The sequence below is a fragment of the Gymnoscopelus microlampas genome, assembly GCF_963454915.1.
Source record: "Gymnoscopelus microlampas genome assembly, chromosome: 4".
Classification (NCBI taxonomy): Eukaryota; Metazoa; Chordata; class Actinopteri; order Myctophiformes; family Myctophidae; genus Gymnoscopelus; species Gymnoscopelus microlampas.
In genome coordinates, this window is record NC_139941.1 from 54,110,530 (window position 1) to 54,124,020 (window position 13,491).

At 43.2% G+C, this 13,491-nt stretch overlaps 3 protein-coding genes across 4 annotated transcripts in view; 1 reads left to right on the top strand and 2 right to left on the bottom strand.

The window, feature by feature from the left end:
- The window catches only part of LOC311042913 (H-2 class II histocompatibility antigen, E-S beta chain-like), a 165,674-nt gene that overhangs the window by 93,861 nt on the left and 58,322 nt on the right, over window positions 1-13,491 (bottom strand). The window lies entirely within an intron of this gene.
- Window positions 1-13,491, bottom strand: part of LOC311042915 (H-2 class II histocompatibility antigen, E-S beta chain-like) — a 138,264-nt gene that overhangs the window by 93,861 nt on the left and 30,912 nt on the right. The window lies entirely within an intron of this gene.
- Window positions 1-13,491, top strand: part of LOC311043225 (rap guanine nucleotide exchange factor 1-like) — a gene marked incomplete at its 5' end in the record, with an annotated part of 40,653 nt that overhangs the window by 15,092 nt on the left and 12,070 nt on the right. Inside the window, 7 exons of the mRNA XM_084054401.1 lie at window positions 7,921-8,099; window positions 9,189-9,229; window positions 9,971-10,118; window positions 10,227-10,302; window positions 11,088-11,184; window positions 11,817-11,930; window positions 12,575-12,763. Of these exons, the coding sequence (XP_083910527.1) occupies window positions 7,921-8,099; window positions 9,189-9,229; window positions 9,971-10,118; window positions 10,227-10,302; window positions 11,088-11,184; window positions 11,817-11,930; window positions 12,575-12,763 (844 nt within the window). The remainder of the gene's footprint in view (window positions 1-7,920; window positions 8,100-9,188; window positions 9,230-9,970; window positions 10,119-10,226; window positions 10,303-11,087; window positions 11,185-11,816; window positions 11,931-12,574; window positions 12,764-13,491) is intronic.

The window sequence follows — 13,491 nt, forward strand, 5'->3', positions numbered from 1 at the left end:
TACTTTAAATAAACTTATTACACGGCTTGGTTGAATTCTGATTGGTCGCTGAATCACTGAATTCAGCTGTGTGTTATTTCTGTATAGTGACCGATGAGCTCAATAACAGACCTCTGTCTAATCAAAGGCTCAGAACACCTGCTCATATCAACCTGCAGTCCTGCGCTGCTTGAATTTTATGCCGTGTCCAACATGACAGCCATGTAAACAAACACACCATGTCATTTACAACTAAACAAGAATGTTTTTGAAGGGAGAAACAGACGATGCAGTAACCAATAATGTACTCTATTTGATCAACACTGCTTTGTTTTCCGAGGCAACCGTGTCCGGCCAGCGCAACACTTATGGAATACTTTCATTGCCGTAAGCAAGGAAATACTTTGTTTTGTTGTTACTTTTGGGTCAATGTATTCATTTATTTATTACGTAGCCGTGTAATTAGCGGGATAATTGACGGGTAGCCGGTCATAAATCCCTTCAAGGTGATTAGGCACCTCCGCTGCGCATTGGTGCTTAATCACCTTGTCGGGATTTATTTATCAATAATGACCGGCTTCCCGTCAATTATCCCTTGCATAATATTGTCTGTCAGGTGGAAAACTGTTACTTTTCAGGATTCAAATTCATAAATAGCTAAAGTAACAGATCTACAAGCTCAAAACGAGCTTGTGGATCTGCTACTTTTGTGTGATGCTGTAGTATATGATCAAGTAAGACGTTCATTAACAAAAAAAAACTTAAAAGTATGGAGATGGAGAGGTTTCTGCCCGACAGCAACGATATATATCACAAACGTTTCATGGAGGTATATATGGATGTGTTGCTATTATTTGACAGTTTGTGTTTATGCTCATGGCCACTAGAGGGGGACACATACTTTGTATAAATTCCTCAGCCCAAGTCTGCTCCAAATGGCTCTGGTCTGAATGAATGAATGAATGAATGAATGAATCACACTGTCTTTAGTGACCAACGTGGGAGAGTTGGAAACGAGCTGGTTGGGAGAGAAAAAGCATCTACTGTAGGTGTGCATGTATGTAGGGCCTTTAGAGCATACATGGGCAACTGGCGGCCCGGGGGCCACACCTTCACTTAATGCGGCCCGCAGGTTAATATCAGAATACTGATATATTATAGATCTCAGCTGTTTACAATTCCAAACATGCAAACATGACCCCCTTTAATTACTTCAGTCTATATTAGTAGCTTAATGACTAGTATTACAATTCTATTGTCTTTTATATGTCCAATGCATTTGTATGTAAGTTCATAAAGTTAACATAAAGTTTAACATAAGTATAACTAAATGCATTTGAAATACAAATGTAACATTTCAGGATTCCAATTCAAAAATAGCAAAACAAAAAATCAGGATTCCATTTTGAAAATAGCTCCAGTATGCCACAGGAGTGGATTTTCACTCCAGTCCCAGAATCAGAATCAATCAGAATAAAAACAAAACAAAAAAACTATCAAGAATCAGCTTTATTGTCACATCACAGGTTTTACAGAAGTAAAAAAAAAAGTTAATATTATCGTATCGTTATTTCCATAGAAAAAAAGAAAGGGAAGAACAGGGGGGGGGGGGGGGGGGGGGTCAAGGGGAAACGAGATCTAACAAGTTATCTACATATTTACACATGGTACCTGAGATAAGATATAAAGGTGTGTGAGCATAGCAGCAGATGTATACTGTGTGCATGATATACTTATGGACGTTAGTTAAGGTGCTAAAAAAGCACAATAAAAAGACAAAAGTCAGTGCGTTGTACATGGGATTAAGGTGCAAAATGTCAGCGAGTGTCGACCACATAATCCACATAAGGTACATAAGGTGACATCCTCCTATAATTCGACAAGCTTTGTTTGTGCGGTGAGCCCAACATCTCTTCTGCTCGGTTCTCCTCAGTGGCTGATCTGAATTTGCACACAGCCATTGACCATTACCATGAGCACGGAACACCTAAGACCGTTTTTCGCTTTCCCCAAATGTCAGCTCTTTATTAGCGTTTTTGGGTTCGCTGGCTCACAGGGTGGCAAATCATGTGCGCATATCCCCCCACGGGTATGGTCTAGTTGGTATAATCCGCAAGTAAGTTCATGAGGAAGAGCAAAGAAATAAAGTAAAGTCACCTGTCGGTATAATCCACAGGTAGGTCCATGGAAGAGCAAAGGTCAGAGACCAGCCTGTCATCAGGCTACTGAACAAGGCTCAGGCCTTGTTCAGAAAAAAACAATGCAGAGTTAAAACAGAACAGGAGAGCTAAAATACAACTAAAAGCAAGAGAGAACAGGTGAGTTTAAAGTAAGGTTTTAAAAGCCCCAATCGACTGGGCAGATATAATGGGGAGGGAGGGGCAACATGTTCCAGAGCCTGGGGCCCGCAGCCGCAAAAGCACAGTCACCCTCTGCTGCTCTAAACTGCCGGTAATCAAATTATTGGCTTAGGAATGCGACAAAAAATAAAACTAATCCATTGATTCAATGCTTCATAGGGTGTGTAATTGATAGGAAATAAGTCATTCTTTTGGGTGAACTAAACCAGAGGGTTCATTATGCATTGGTTCTCCCAGGGAATCCCCAGTTCAATTATTGGTAATTGGAAACCAAATGGACCTTATGGGTCTGTAACTCTGAGAGTGTACAAATGGAACCAAATGGACCCCTACGGGTCTGTGACAATGAGAATTTGATTGATTGATTGAATACTTTATTTAGAAGTTTGCAGAAAAAAAAGCACATGGAAGTACAGTTCAAATACAAGGTCAACTAAATAGGATTAAAAAAAAACCTATGGCTTGTTTCAATTGGGGTCTTTTTGTACTCAATTCATAGTGACATTAAATGACAGACAGATATACACTACTATGCAGAACATCATATAAACAGTTTACAAATAAAAATAAGAAAAACATAACATATGTACAACAAACAGTTCTTGGGGGGGAAGGTTATGACTTTTAGTTTGGAATGGCAGCCTCCTGAAGGTACTGTTTTAGGGACGTTTTGAGGGAGAGTAGGGTTTTACACTGTGTATAAATGGAACCATTTGGACCCTTATGGGTCTGTAACAGTGAGAGTTTACAAATGAAACCAATTGGACCCCTACAGGTCCGTAACTCATAAGGTGGTTACATACCGGAGATTATGCGAATATACGCAAAATTCGGACTCGTTCCAAATAATTAAAAGACACTTTTTCGCTTCGCTTTTTTCGCTCCATGGAAGCTTTCATTGACTTTATAAGGTTTTTTAAAAAAAAACGTATTATTCGCATGAAAAAATCTCCCCCAGAGTATAAGGAGCTTTAGAGTGTACACATATAACCAAATGGACCTGTGATGGTCATTTTGGTTCCATGTGTACACTCTCAGACTGAGGATTTCACATGGGGTCCCAGAAATAATAATCATAGTCAGGGGTGCACATAACTGTTTTGGTCTAGTTCTCAGGGGAGCACCTGGACATGTTACTTGGTGCTCACAGAATAAAGAAATAAATACATTTTGCCGCTACACGTCTCACAGGATGGATAAAAGAGGGATACATGGACAACTTGTCTGTACAGTGGTCTGCATGATGCGGGACCCCGCTTCTCGTGAATGATAGGCACTCCCGACATTAACTCCAATCCTCTTGAATAGTGGTATGTCAAATGAACGCATAGGACGTGCATGTTTGGCTTTGTGGAAGGCCAACAGAAATATATTACACAGTGCTTGACGTTGTTCTTCATTAATGTTGTCCTGCCACCTGTCAATAGGTCGACTCCGATCCTGGCTGCTCCTGTTATCAGTTGTTTGCACTATGTTGATGTGCTCTTTGCTTTTCTCATGTTTATCAAAAGCTGGGTGACTGAAATTCTTTGTCCCTGTATAAAAGGCGCTGCTTTTATCCGCCAGATTGGGATGTTCACGGCATATTTTGCACCACATCACGGTGCGTTCATCCTCTGTGATGAGTGCCTGTAACTGTAACGCAGCCAGCAGCTTGCTGTGTGCGACTGACTGTGTCAGGATTCGAGGCCACACTCACACATTCACGGGCAGCATGCGTCCCCTCCCCCTCCGCCCCATGGGTGTGTATGGGGCGGACGCGTGCTTCGCCGTGAATGTGTGAGTGTGGCTTCAGGAAGTAAACTCCTGTCCCAGCGGTCCCAGCTGTTGGTACGCCAGAGCGCCTGGCTTCGTTTGATGTGCCGCGCAGCATGTATTTTGACCACGCATGCTCACTTGCGCACCAGTTATGTACCCCTGATCATAGTGTATCAAATGGTGATGCGTGGCCTAATGTATATCAAACTGGGGATCCTTGAAATTCAGTTAAACTATAGAATATTTTAGGCATGTCATTCTAGGTGTTTCTAGGTCTGTTAAAAAAAAACTGTTAAAAAAAATTATAATTCAGAATTGGTCAAAATATCTACAACCTCACAATGTGATTTTAAATGAAAAGTGTAAAAAAAAAAAGGTAAAAGCTGTAGTGAAAATAACCGATCTACAAGCTCACAATGAGCTCTCAAGTTGTGAGCTTCTAGCTCGTCTATTTTCAATATTCTTGCACGCCGCCACTGTGCAACAAAGTATAAAATAACACTTTGTTGATATATGAAACAAAAATAAAAATAAATTAACCCATTAAGACCGGGAAAGCAACGGTGTCATTTTAGCACTGGTGCTATGAGCTTGTATATCTGCTATTTTTGAATAGCCAAAGACATTTAAAATTACTGATTGAATGGGTTAACGAATCAAAAACGTGACCGATGGAATAATCAAATAAATAAAATAATCCACCGTTGCCGCCCCCCAACATGGCCGCTTTACTCTTCCACCTTCCTGGCCCGCCTTCTCCTCCTTCTCACTTGCTTCTTGGGCGCGGGCCTCCTGCGGCGCCTGGTGGACCTCCTGCGTCTCCTGGTGGTGGTTTTGGCCGCGGCCGCGCGCCTCCTCCTCCTCCTGGGCCTAGCGGACGCGGCGCGTCTCCTGGCGGCGGCGGTGCTCCGCCGCCTCCTGCGTCTGACCGTCCTCTTGGGACCCGCCGCGTTCGCGGTCGTTCTCCTCCTCCTCCTCCTCCTCGCTTCGGCCTTCGCCGGGGAAGGAGCGGTGGCTGAAACCTGGGCGACGTCTGCCATCGCCTTAACGGTTTAAGAATGAATTACTTTTAGGTAACGACTACTAATTATTAACAAACTACTTCTGTCGCGCTTAAACTACTAATTATGTGCAGACTCTGTGCGGTGGCCATTAATATAGTACTTTGAAGCCAGTCTATGACGTCATATTATTAACCCATTGAGACCTGAAGCCGATTCTACACGTCTCCTAAATCTCAACAGTATTCTGGAAAACGTATGTTTCTATATCAGTGGTGCTCAATCTTTTTCATGTCAAGGACCCCCAAAATTATATGTATTTGGCCGCGGACCCCCATCGAAATATCTGGTTCCAGGGACCCCCCCAGAAGCAAAGATTTGAGTTAAAAATGTTGGCTTTAAAAATATATATATTCAAAGATTTGCACACATTTTCACGATTTTTCAAAAATAGCAGATCTACAAGCTCGTAGCGCGGCACTCGGCGCCGCGCTATGAGCTTGTATATCTGCTATTTTTGAATAGCCCAAAGTGTAAAATAATGCTTTTTAGCTCAAATCTAAAAATGAGACAGTTCCAGGTCTCAATGGGTTCATTTATGGGTGGACTTTACAAGCTTATTGTCCACACCCCCTGACCCCAGTGGTCCTCAACCTTATTCAGGCCGTGACCCCTCAAAATAATCATATTTGAACTGGGGACCTGGGGACCCCCCCCCCCCCCCCCCCCCCATCCTGACAAGCACTTGTAAGAGTTGAGGCGTTACGTTTAGTTTCACTCGGTCTCGGTTCCACAGATACATTTTGTGAAAATAGCTGATCTACAAGCTCACAACGCCTCGCAAACGCGAGGCGTTGTGAGCTTGTAGATCAGCTATTTTCACGTTTGCCTCTTGTATTATTTGAAAATTTTGCCAATGTTTGACCAGTTTTTATAGTATAGTTTGTTGACGACTTTTGATGCAGTAATGGTCATTTTATGTATTAAAAAGGTCTTAAAAGTCATTCAATTGTCACTTTACCATCATGTGGGGACCCCAAATGGGGGTCCCGACCCACAGGTTGAGAACCACTGCCTTACCCGACTGCTAGTAAAAATACAATATAAATGTAAATATTTCAGTTCACAATTAGGCTATAGGCAGAGGAAGATGATTGCTACAGTTAACTCAAAGACAAGTGAATTATTTCCACAGCACTCTTCACAGACAGTTTGAGTTCATACCTGGAGTCCAGCAAATTAATCCGTCTTTCTCCACTGTAATAAATGGTGAAACTGCGCTCGCTTTTTGCTAGATGAGTATTCAAAAGACGATGCGATTGTTTGTTTTGACACAGCATTGCTGGCCTGGCATTTGTTGAGTCACTTTTGAGAAATCCTAGCCTTGGATCAAGAGTCAAGACTATCAAAGATAGTATTTTATCTATGATCGTCTTGGGCTTTACCCTCCAATTGTCACTGGACATCCGCCCGTAAAGTCTGCATTTCTCCGAACATGTAGAAATGCAAAATAAAAGGTGCTTACCCGGTAGCCCTGGATGTTAACTTGGCATTCGGAATCTTTTTGCACTGTATTAGTTAGTATTTTTCAATACATTTTAATCCTGTCTGTGCCTGAATGCCATTTCCCCCCCCTTGTTTACTTCCTGTTTACATTGAGCTTTCACCGGATGCGCCCATCACTACCGCACATTGAGGAATACAGGGACGTTTTGACAGAATCCGACACAGACGGGATTAAAACACATATCTATTGAAAAATACGGGCTATTACAGTGCACACAGGTTCCTAATGTCGAGTTAACATCCGTGGCTACAGGGTTAGAACTTCATATGTTTTTTTTGTACATTTACGGAAAAGTATGGGCATTCCGCGCGGATGTCCAGTGACAATTGGGGGGTGCAGACCAAGACTATCATAGATACGAAAGTAAAAGTCAGACTCCATAAAATACATCTATGATAGTCTTGATCCAAGGCTAGAGAGATCCAAACAAACCACTTCAAAATGATGGATGTCATGTAACATTTTGTTAACAATCTCCTCACATTTGTAGGATAATATGAGTTCACTTTGACACTTGTTTCATGTCCATGGATCTGTTCAACTGACACTCCCCTCTCTTTCTCTCTACTGCTAGTTCAATGTAAACACTGCTGCATCTTGCATCTCATGTCTGATTTATGACTAGTACTATGACTGTGTCGCACGCAGAACATAGCAGATCTCCAAGACTACAACGTGTTGTATCCACGCCACGTTGTAGGCTTGTAGATCAGGCTTCAGTAAGAAAAGGGGTGTGTACTTTGAAATGCAAGACCCAAACAGCAGTCTGTGACTGGTGGCGTTTATTTCTGCTGTTTCTGTACGATATAAAACCTGATCTGTTATGGTTCCCGCTCCCGTCCGCTCCTGTTGACTTTTTATTCCCGTCCCGTCCCAATCACAGGATTAATAAAAATCTGATTCCTGGGATGGGAGTCAGATTTGCATTAATCCCAGAAAATGTCTTCCTCTCTTTCCAACGGGTGGAAAATGCTTTGAATCCTGGCTGGACGGACAGTTTGTAACAGTGTGTCATTACCCTGTCCACCTTTCGTCTGTCTGTCTGTCTGTCTGTCTGTCTGTCAGTAGGAATATGTATTTCAAAAGTTTTATTTAAAACATTTTAAAACTGTGTGTGTGTGTGTGTGTGTGTGTGTGTGTGTGTGTGTGTGTGTGTGTGTGTGTGTGTGTGTGTGTGTGTGTGTGTGTGTGTGTGTGTGTGTGTGTGTGTGTGTGTGTGTGTGTGTGTGTGTGTGTGTGTGTGTGTGTGTTTCAGTCCACCAGTATCTCCAGTTCATGTCGATGGGCAGCAGTGCGTCAGACAGTGTATCAGACTTCTACCAGCGCTCTCAGAGCAGCCACAAGTACAACACACCCAGAGACCTGTCTGTCTACCAGCTCACCAACCTCAACCTGCCCCATGTACCCTGTCTGCCCCCCAAGAAGAGACAGCTGGTAGAGACACACACACACACACACACACACACACACACGGTTCTCAATGGGCCTGAAAATTAAGGCCCGGCCCGAACAATTACCGTAATTCTAACCCTAGTGAGAATAAACGATCTGCAAGATGCCAGACGTTGTGGGCTTGCAGTTCTGCTATTTTCACTTATTTTCTGTGACATTTTGTATGATGCCTTCACTTACCTACTTAGTCCTCTTGCACTTCTTATAGATGAGGCAGCGGGGTGTCATCTAAGGCAGTGGTTCTCAAAGTGGGGTCTGGGGACCCCCAGGGGTACTTGAGGGGGTTCCAGGGGGTCCCCTGCAGCTAGATGATGGACAGGAACCAAATGGACCCTTATGGGTCTGTAACTCTGAGAGTGTACAAATGGAACCAAATGGACCCTAACGGGTCCATTTGGTTCCATTTGTACACTCTCAGAGTTAAATTAACATTGGTTGTACAATGTGAATTGGGGTCCCAGAGGTATAAATGCCATTAAATGGGGGTCCGTAGCCCTAATGCATGTCAAACTGGGGGTCCTTGAAATTAAAATGGTTGAGAATCACTGCTAGAGAGCCGTAAAAAACCTTCTCTTATTGGGGTGCCTGGCCTACCTTTTCAAATGGGGGTCCGCGGGGTAATAAGTGTCAATTAGGGGGTCCTTGACATGAAAAAGTTTGAGAACCACTGATCTAAGTCGCGTAGAGACAATCGTAGCAACCAGGTTTCTCCATCTGGGTGTGTCGTGGGCAAGGTGTTGAGCCTTGCCCATGACACACCCAGATGGAGAAAAAAAGTGAGAATAGTCTATCTGTGAGAGTAGTCTATCTGTGAGAGTAGTCTATCTGTGAGAGTAGTCGATCTGCATGATGCGAGGCGTCGTGGGCTTGCAGTTCTGCTATTTTACACTTCTTTTCTGTGACACTTTGTATGATGAGGTAGGTGTTAATTTACGAAAAAACTAGAACAATTTGAAACAGGGAGATACAAGTTTCTGCCCGACAACAACGCTTGTTAAACAAAATCAGCTCTGTACAGTGTGATGATGATGATGATGATGATGATGATGAGGTCGGTGTTGTCTTCATCAGGATTCCACGGCAGAAGATGGAGAGGACATCACTAAACAAAGGTAACACACACACACACACACACACACACACACACACTGTAGAATTAATCATCTCCAGGAGTTTGAACGTTTTTCTCTCTGTTAATCCATTAAGACCGGGAACGTATCTGTCATTTTAAGATTTCTTTGGATATTCAAAAATAGCAGATCTACAGTACATGCTCATGTGCAGCACTGAGTGCTGGGCTATGAGCAGGGGTGCACATACATAACTGGTGCGCAGGTGCGCATGCGCACCCAAAATAAAAAATGCGCACCACATCAGACGACGCGAGGCGCTTTTGCGCACCAACAGCTGGGACAGGAATTTCCAAGCTTTTATTTTTTAGCAAAACTAAAAAATAAAAGCTTAGAGATCGAGGCTAGGAATTTACTTCCTGAAGCCACACTCACACAATCACTCTAAAGCACCCGTCGGCCCCATGTACAGCCATTAGGCGCAGGGGTAGAGGACGCATGCTGCACGTGATTGTTTGACTCGCGTCGCCTCGCATCGCCTCGCATTGCCTCGCAATGCGCTGCGTGCACGCCCCCCCCCCCCCCCCCCGCCGTTGACAAAACTGTCCGGTGGGCACCGTGCTGATAGCGTGGCACTCGGTGCCACGCTATGAGCTTGTATATCTGCTATTTTTGAATAGCCAAAGAAATGTTAAATGACAGAGCTCCGTTCCCGGTTTGAATGGGTTAAGAGTAAAAAACTAAAGATGAAATGTTGTACTCCTAATCATAACCATCCTGTAGTTCCCACCCTGACCAGCGGGGCAGAGAGGCGCACAAGGAGCAGCATGCTAATGATGATGATGATGAAGATGATGATGATGATGAAGATGAGGGGGTGTTACTGATGGACCAACAGGACGTCCTGGACAGACTCACCCTGAAGACAGAGGTCAGAAAGGTCAAGGGTGTGCGAGACGTCGCTGTCTCCTCTGTCCAAAACATTCACTTTTTTTCATTTTTTTATGTTTTTTTAACCTCTGTCTGACCTCTGACCTAGGAGGAGGAGGGTCCAGATGTGAAAGCAGGATCTCCCGACATCCTATTGGTCCACGCCACTGAGATTGACAGCAACGGTAAGGACGGCAGAATGTAAACTTTATGTGTACAGTAACACATACAGTATAGAGCAGGGGTCTTCAACAGGGGGTATAAGACCCCTAGGGGTCCTACAGGGGGGGCCGCTAAATCTTTGTGTGATGAAAACTTTTCTTATAAATATTATTATACAGTGTTATAAACAGATTATTATACTGTACATTATAAGAATGTTTATAATGCATCATAGACAGTGTTACCCTTTTTTTTACCACTTGAACCTTAGAATCCCTATATTGGGGAGGAAAAAAATAGCAGATCTAATGTACAAGCTCACTGTAAACGCCTCATGCTGCGAGGGCGTTGTGAGCTTGTAGATCAGATGTGACGTCATGCTTTTCTGTACTTGTTATATTGGTATATCGTTGCTGTAGGGTGTAAACCCTGTATGTCCAAATACGGTGTTCCAATGTAGTTATTATTTAGTCACAAGCTCTTGTTAATCATTTTCATATTTATAAAACCCACTGACAGACTTAATCACAAGTTTTTCCATATAGTTGATATATCAGGACTACAAGCCAGTGGCGCTAGTATAGGCTAGGCCTAGGCAGGAGCGGGTGAGCACGTGGTTATTGGGCGTTTTTGGGAGTTTTTTTTGTTACTTTATTTCGGGGTTAGGGTTATGTTATTTAATTCTTATTTTTGCCTGATTTTACCGATGTGTGTGTGTGTGTGTGTGTGTGTGTGTGTGTGTGTGTGTGTGTGTGTGTGTGTGTGTGTGTGTGTGTGTGTGTGTGTGTGTGTGTGTGTGTGTGTGCAGATCAAAGGCTGTACTGTGAAGCGTTCCTCTACACCTATAGAAGTTTCATCAGCCCCTATGATGTCATCAGCAAACTACAGCACAGATATCCTTCTCTCTCACACACACACACACACACACACACACACACACACACACACACACACACACACACACACACACACACACACACACAGCTCTGCCTCTACACACCAGCCCTTGGACTCAGTTTAGCTCTCAGCTCTGAGGTTTATTACTGGTGACAACCAGTGTTGATTTTGACAGCAAATTTAGATTCAGTTTTAGTCATAGTCTTTTGAATAAAATTCCATTTAGTTTCAGTCATATTTCCGTCATCTGAAAAGTTGTAGTTTTAATCTAGTTTTAGTCATATAAATATCATAAGATTTTAGTCGACTAAATGTACGGCTGATTTTGTTGACATAAATGTATGTTGGCGGTGCCTTGATGGCGTCGTAATGACTGATTTTACACGTGGTTGCACTCTGAAAATAGCCGATCTACAAGCTCACAACGTGTCGCGCTGCACGATTGCTGTGAACTTGCAACAGTTTTAACAGATTTTTGTCAACATATTGTCTTTCTGTGTTGTTCTTATGTTGTCTATATGTGTAATCTCTGCATCATTGTAAATGAGGATCTCCCTCAATGATCTCTCCAAGAACACACACACACACACACACACACACACACACACACACACACACACACACACACACACACACACACACAGACCTTAACTAACATCACGTACAGACACCTGTGCAAGGGGATCGAACCTGTGAACCTGAGAGCCAGTAAGAACACGTTCCTACTGCTGGTCAGAGTGGTGGATGAGATCTGGTAAGAACACACACACACACACACACACACACACACACACACACACACACACACACACACACACACACACACACACACACACACACACACACACACACACACACACACACACACACTGGAGTCAGGAACCTCTGTAACCTGAACTCACAGACGCTCCTCTAATCCAAGCCTCATTACATCTCACTGATGAAACCATCACGTCATGTGATCAAAGTGTTACTTCAGAGGTGTGTGTGTGTGTGTGTGTGTGTGTGTGTGTGTGTGTTTGTGTGTGTGCGTGTGCGCGTGTGTGTTCAGCGTCGCTGGTAAAATGCTGTTCATGTTCATTAAACATCAATCCAAGCCTCATTACATCTCACTGCTGAAACCATCTAATGTCTTTAAAAACACACTGGTCATGTGATCAAAGTGTCACATGAGAGGTGTGTGTGTGTGTGTGTGTGTGTGTGTGTGTGTGTGTGTGTGTGTGTGTGTGTGTGTGTGTGTGTGTGTGTGTGTTATGCTATTATTTTACACTGTGCAACCTGACTTATGAACAATACACACTAATAACACACACACACACACACACGCACCTTTTGTATCTGTCTCTAATGTGTGTGTGTGTGTGTGTGTGTGTGTGTGTGTGTGTTGGGTGTGTCCAGTGCAGTGGAACTGGATGGTGATTTGCAGGTTCTGCTGATGGAGCTGGTGTTCAGTCTTGTGATTGGAGGAGAGCTGTCCTTGGCCTGCCTCCTGCGCACCAACTTCCTATCAAAGCTTGTGCAGAGGAAGAAGCTGATTGGCGCTCCTCTGTCTCTCCGCCCTCTCTCGGCCATGGGCGTGGCTGCAAGGTGAGCTATAACATCTGACCTTTGACCTTAGCTAAGTAGCACCCAAGAGGGAAATAGCAAGACTCACATTCTCCGGTTTACTTCCCGTTTCTGCGTGACGTAGGTGGACGCCTTTTTAGGAGACAGGAAGCAGCTTGGAGTCTATTGATTCCAATGGAAGAGTCAACGTGAACACCGCTTCTGAACCATTCTTTAACTCCATGGTCACTGAACTAATATTGGACCCAATCGTCACAAGACACACAATATGTACAAGATTTTCAATCTAAAATGGCTTATTTTAGAGACACAAACTTTGTTATCGACCTTTCTCTATCCCAGGAACACACTCTTGCGAGATTTGGGAAGATATCTGAAGGGTCCATCTGCAGTCTGACAGACGAGACATAGAGGGCTCTGTCCCTTATTTTATATTTTATTATTATATTATCCTTGCTCTGTCCCCATAAGATGTTCTAAAAACGTTTAAACTGAGATTATATGTGAATATAGTATGTGAAATCATTATGGACATATTCACATTTTAATAAAATGTGTGTTCCAATGCTCAATAATATCATTTTCTGTCTTGGTTGATGGGGTATGATTTGGGAACCATGACATTTTGCTAAACATTCATGCTAAACACACTAGTGGTAAAATATATACATTATAAATAAAAGGCCCTGTTACAATGTTGAGCAGAAACAGGAGCACATCTAGCATAAGACTGAATAATACGTGTGTGT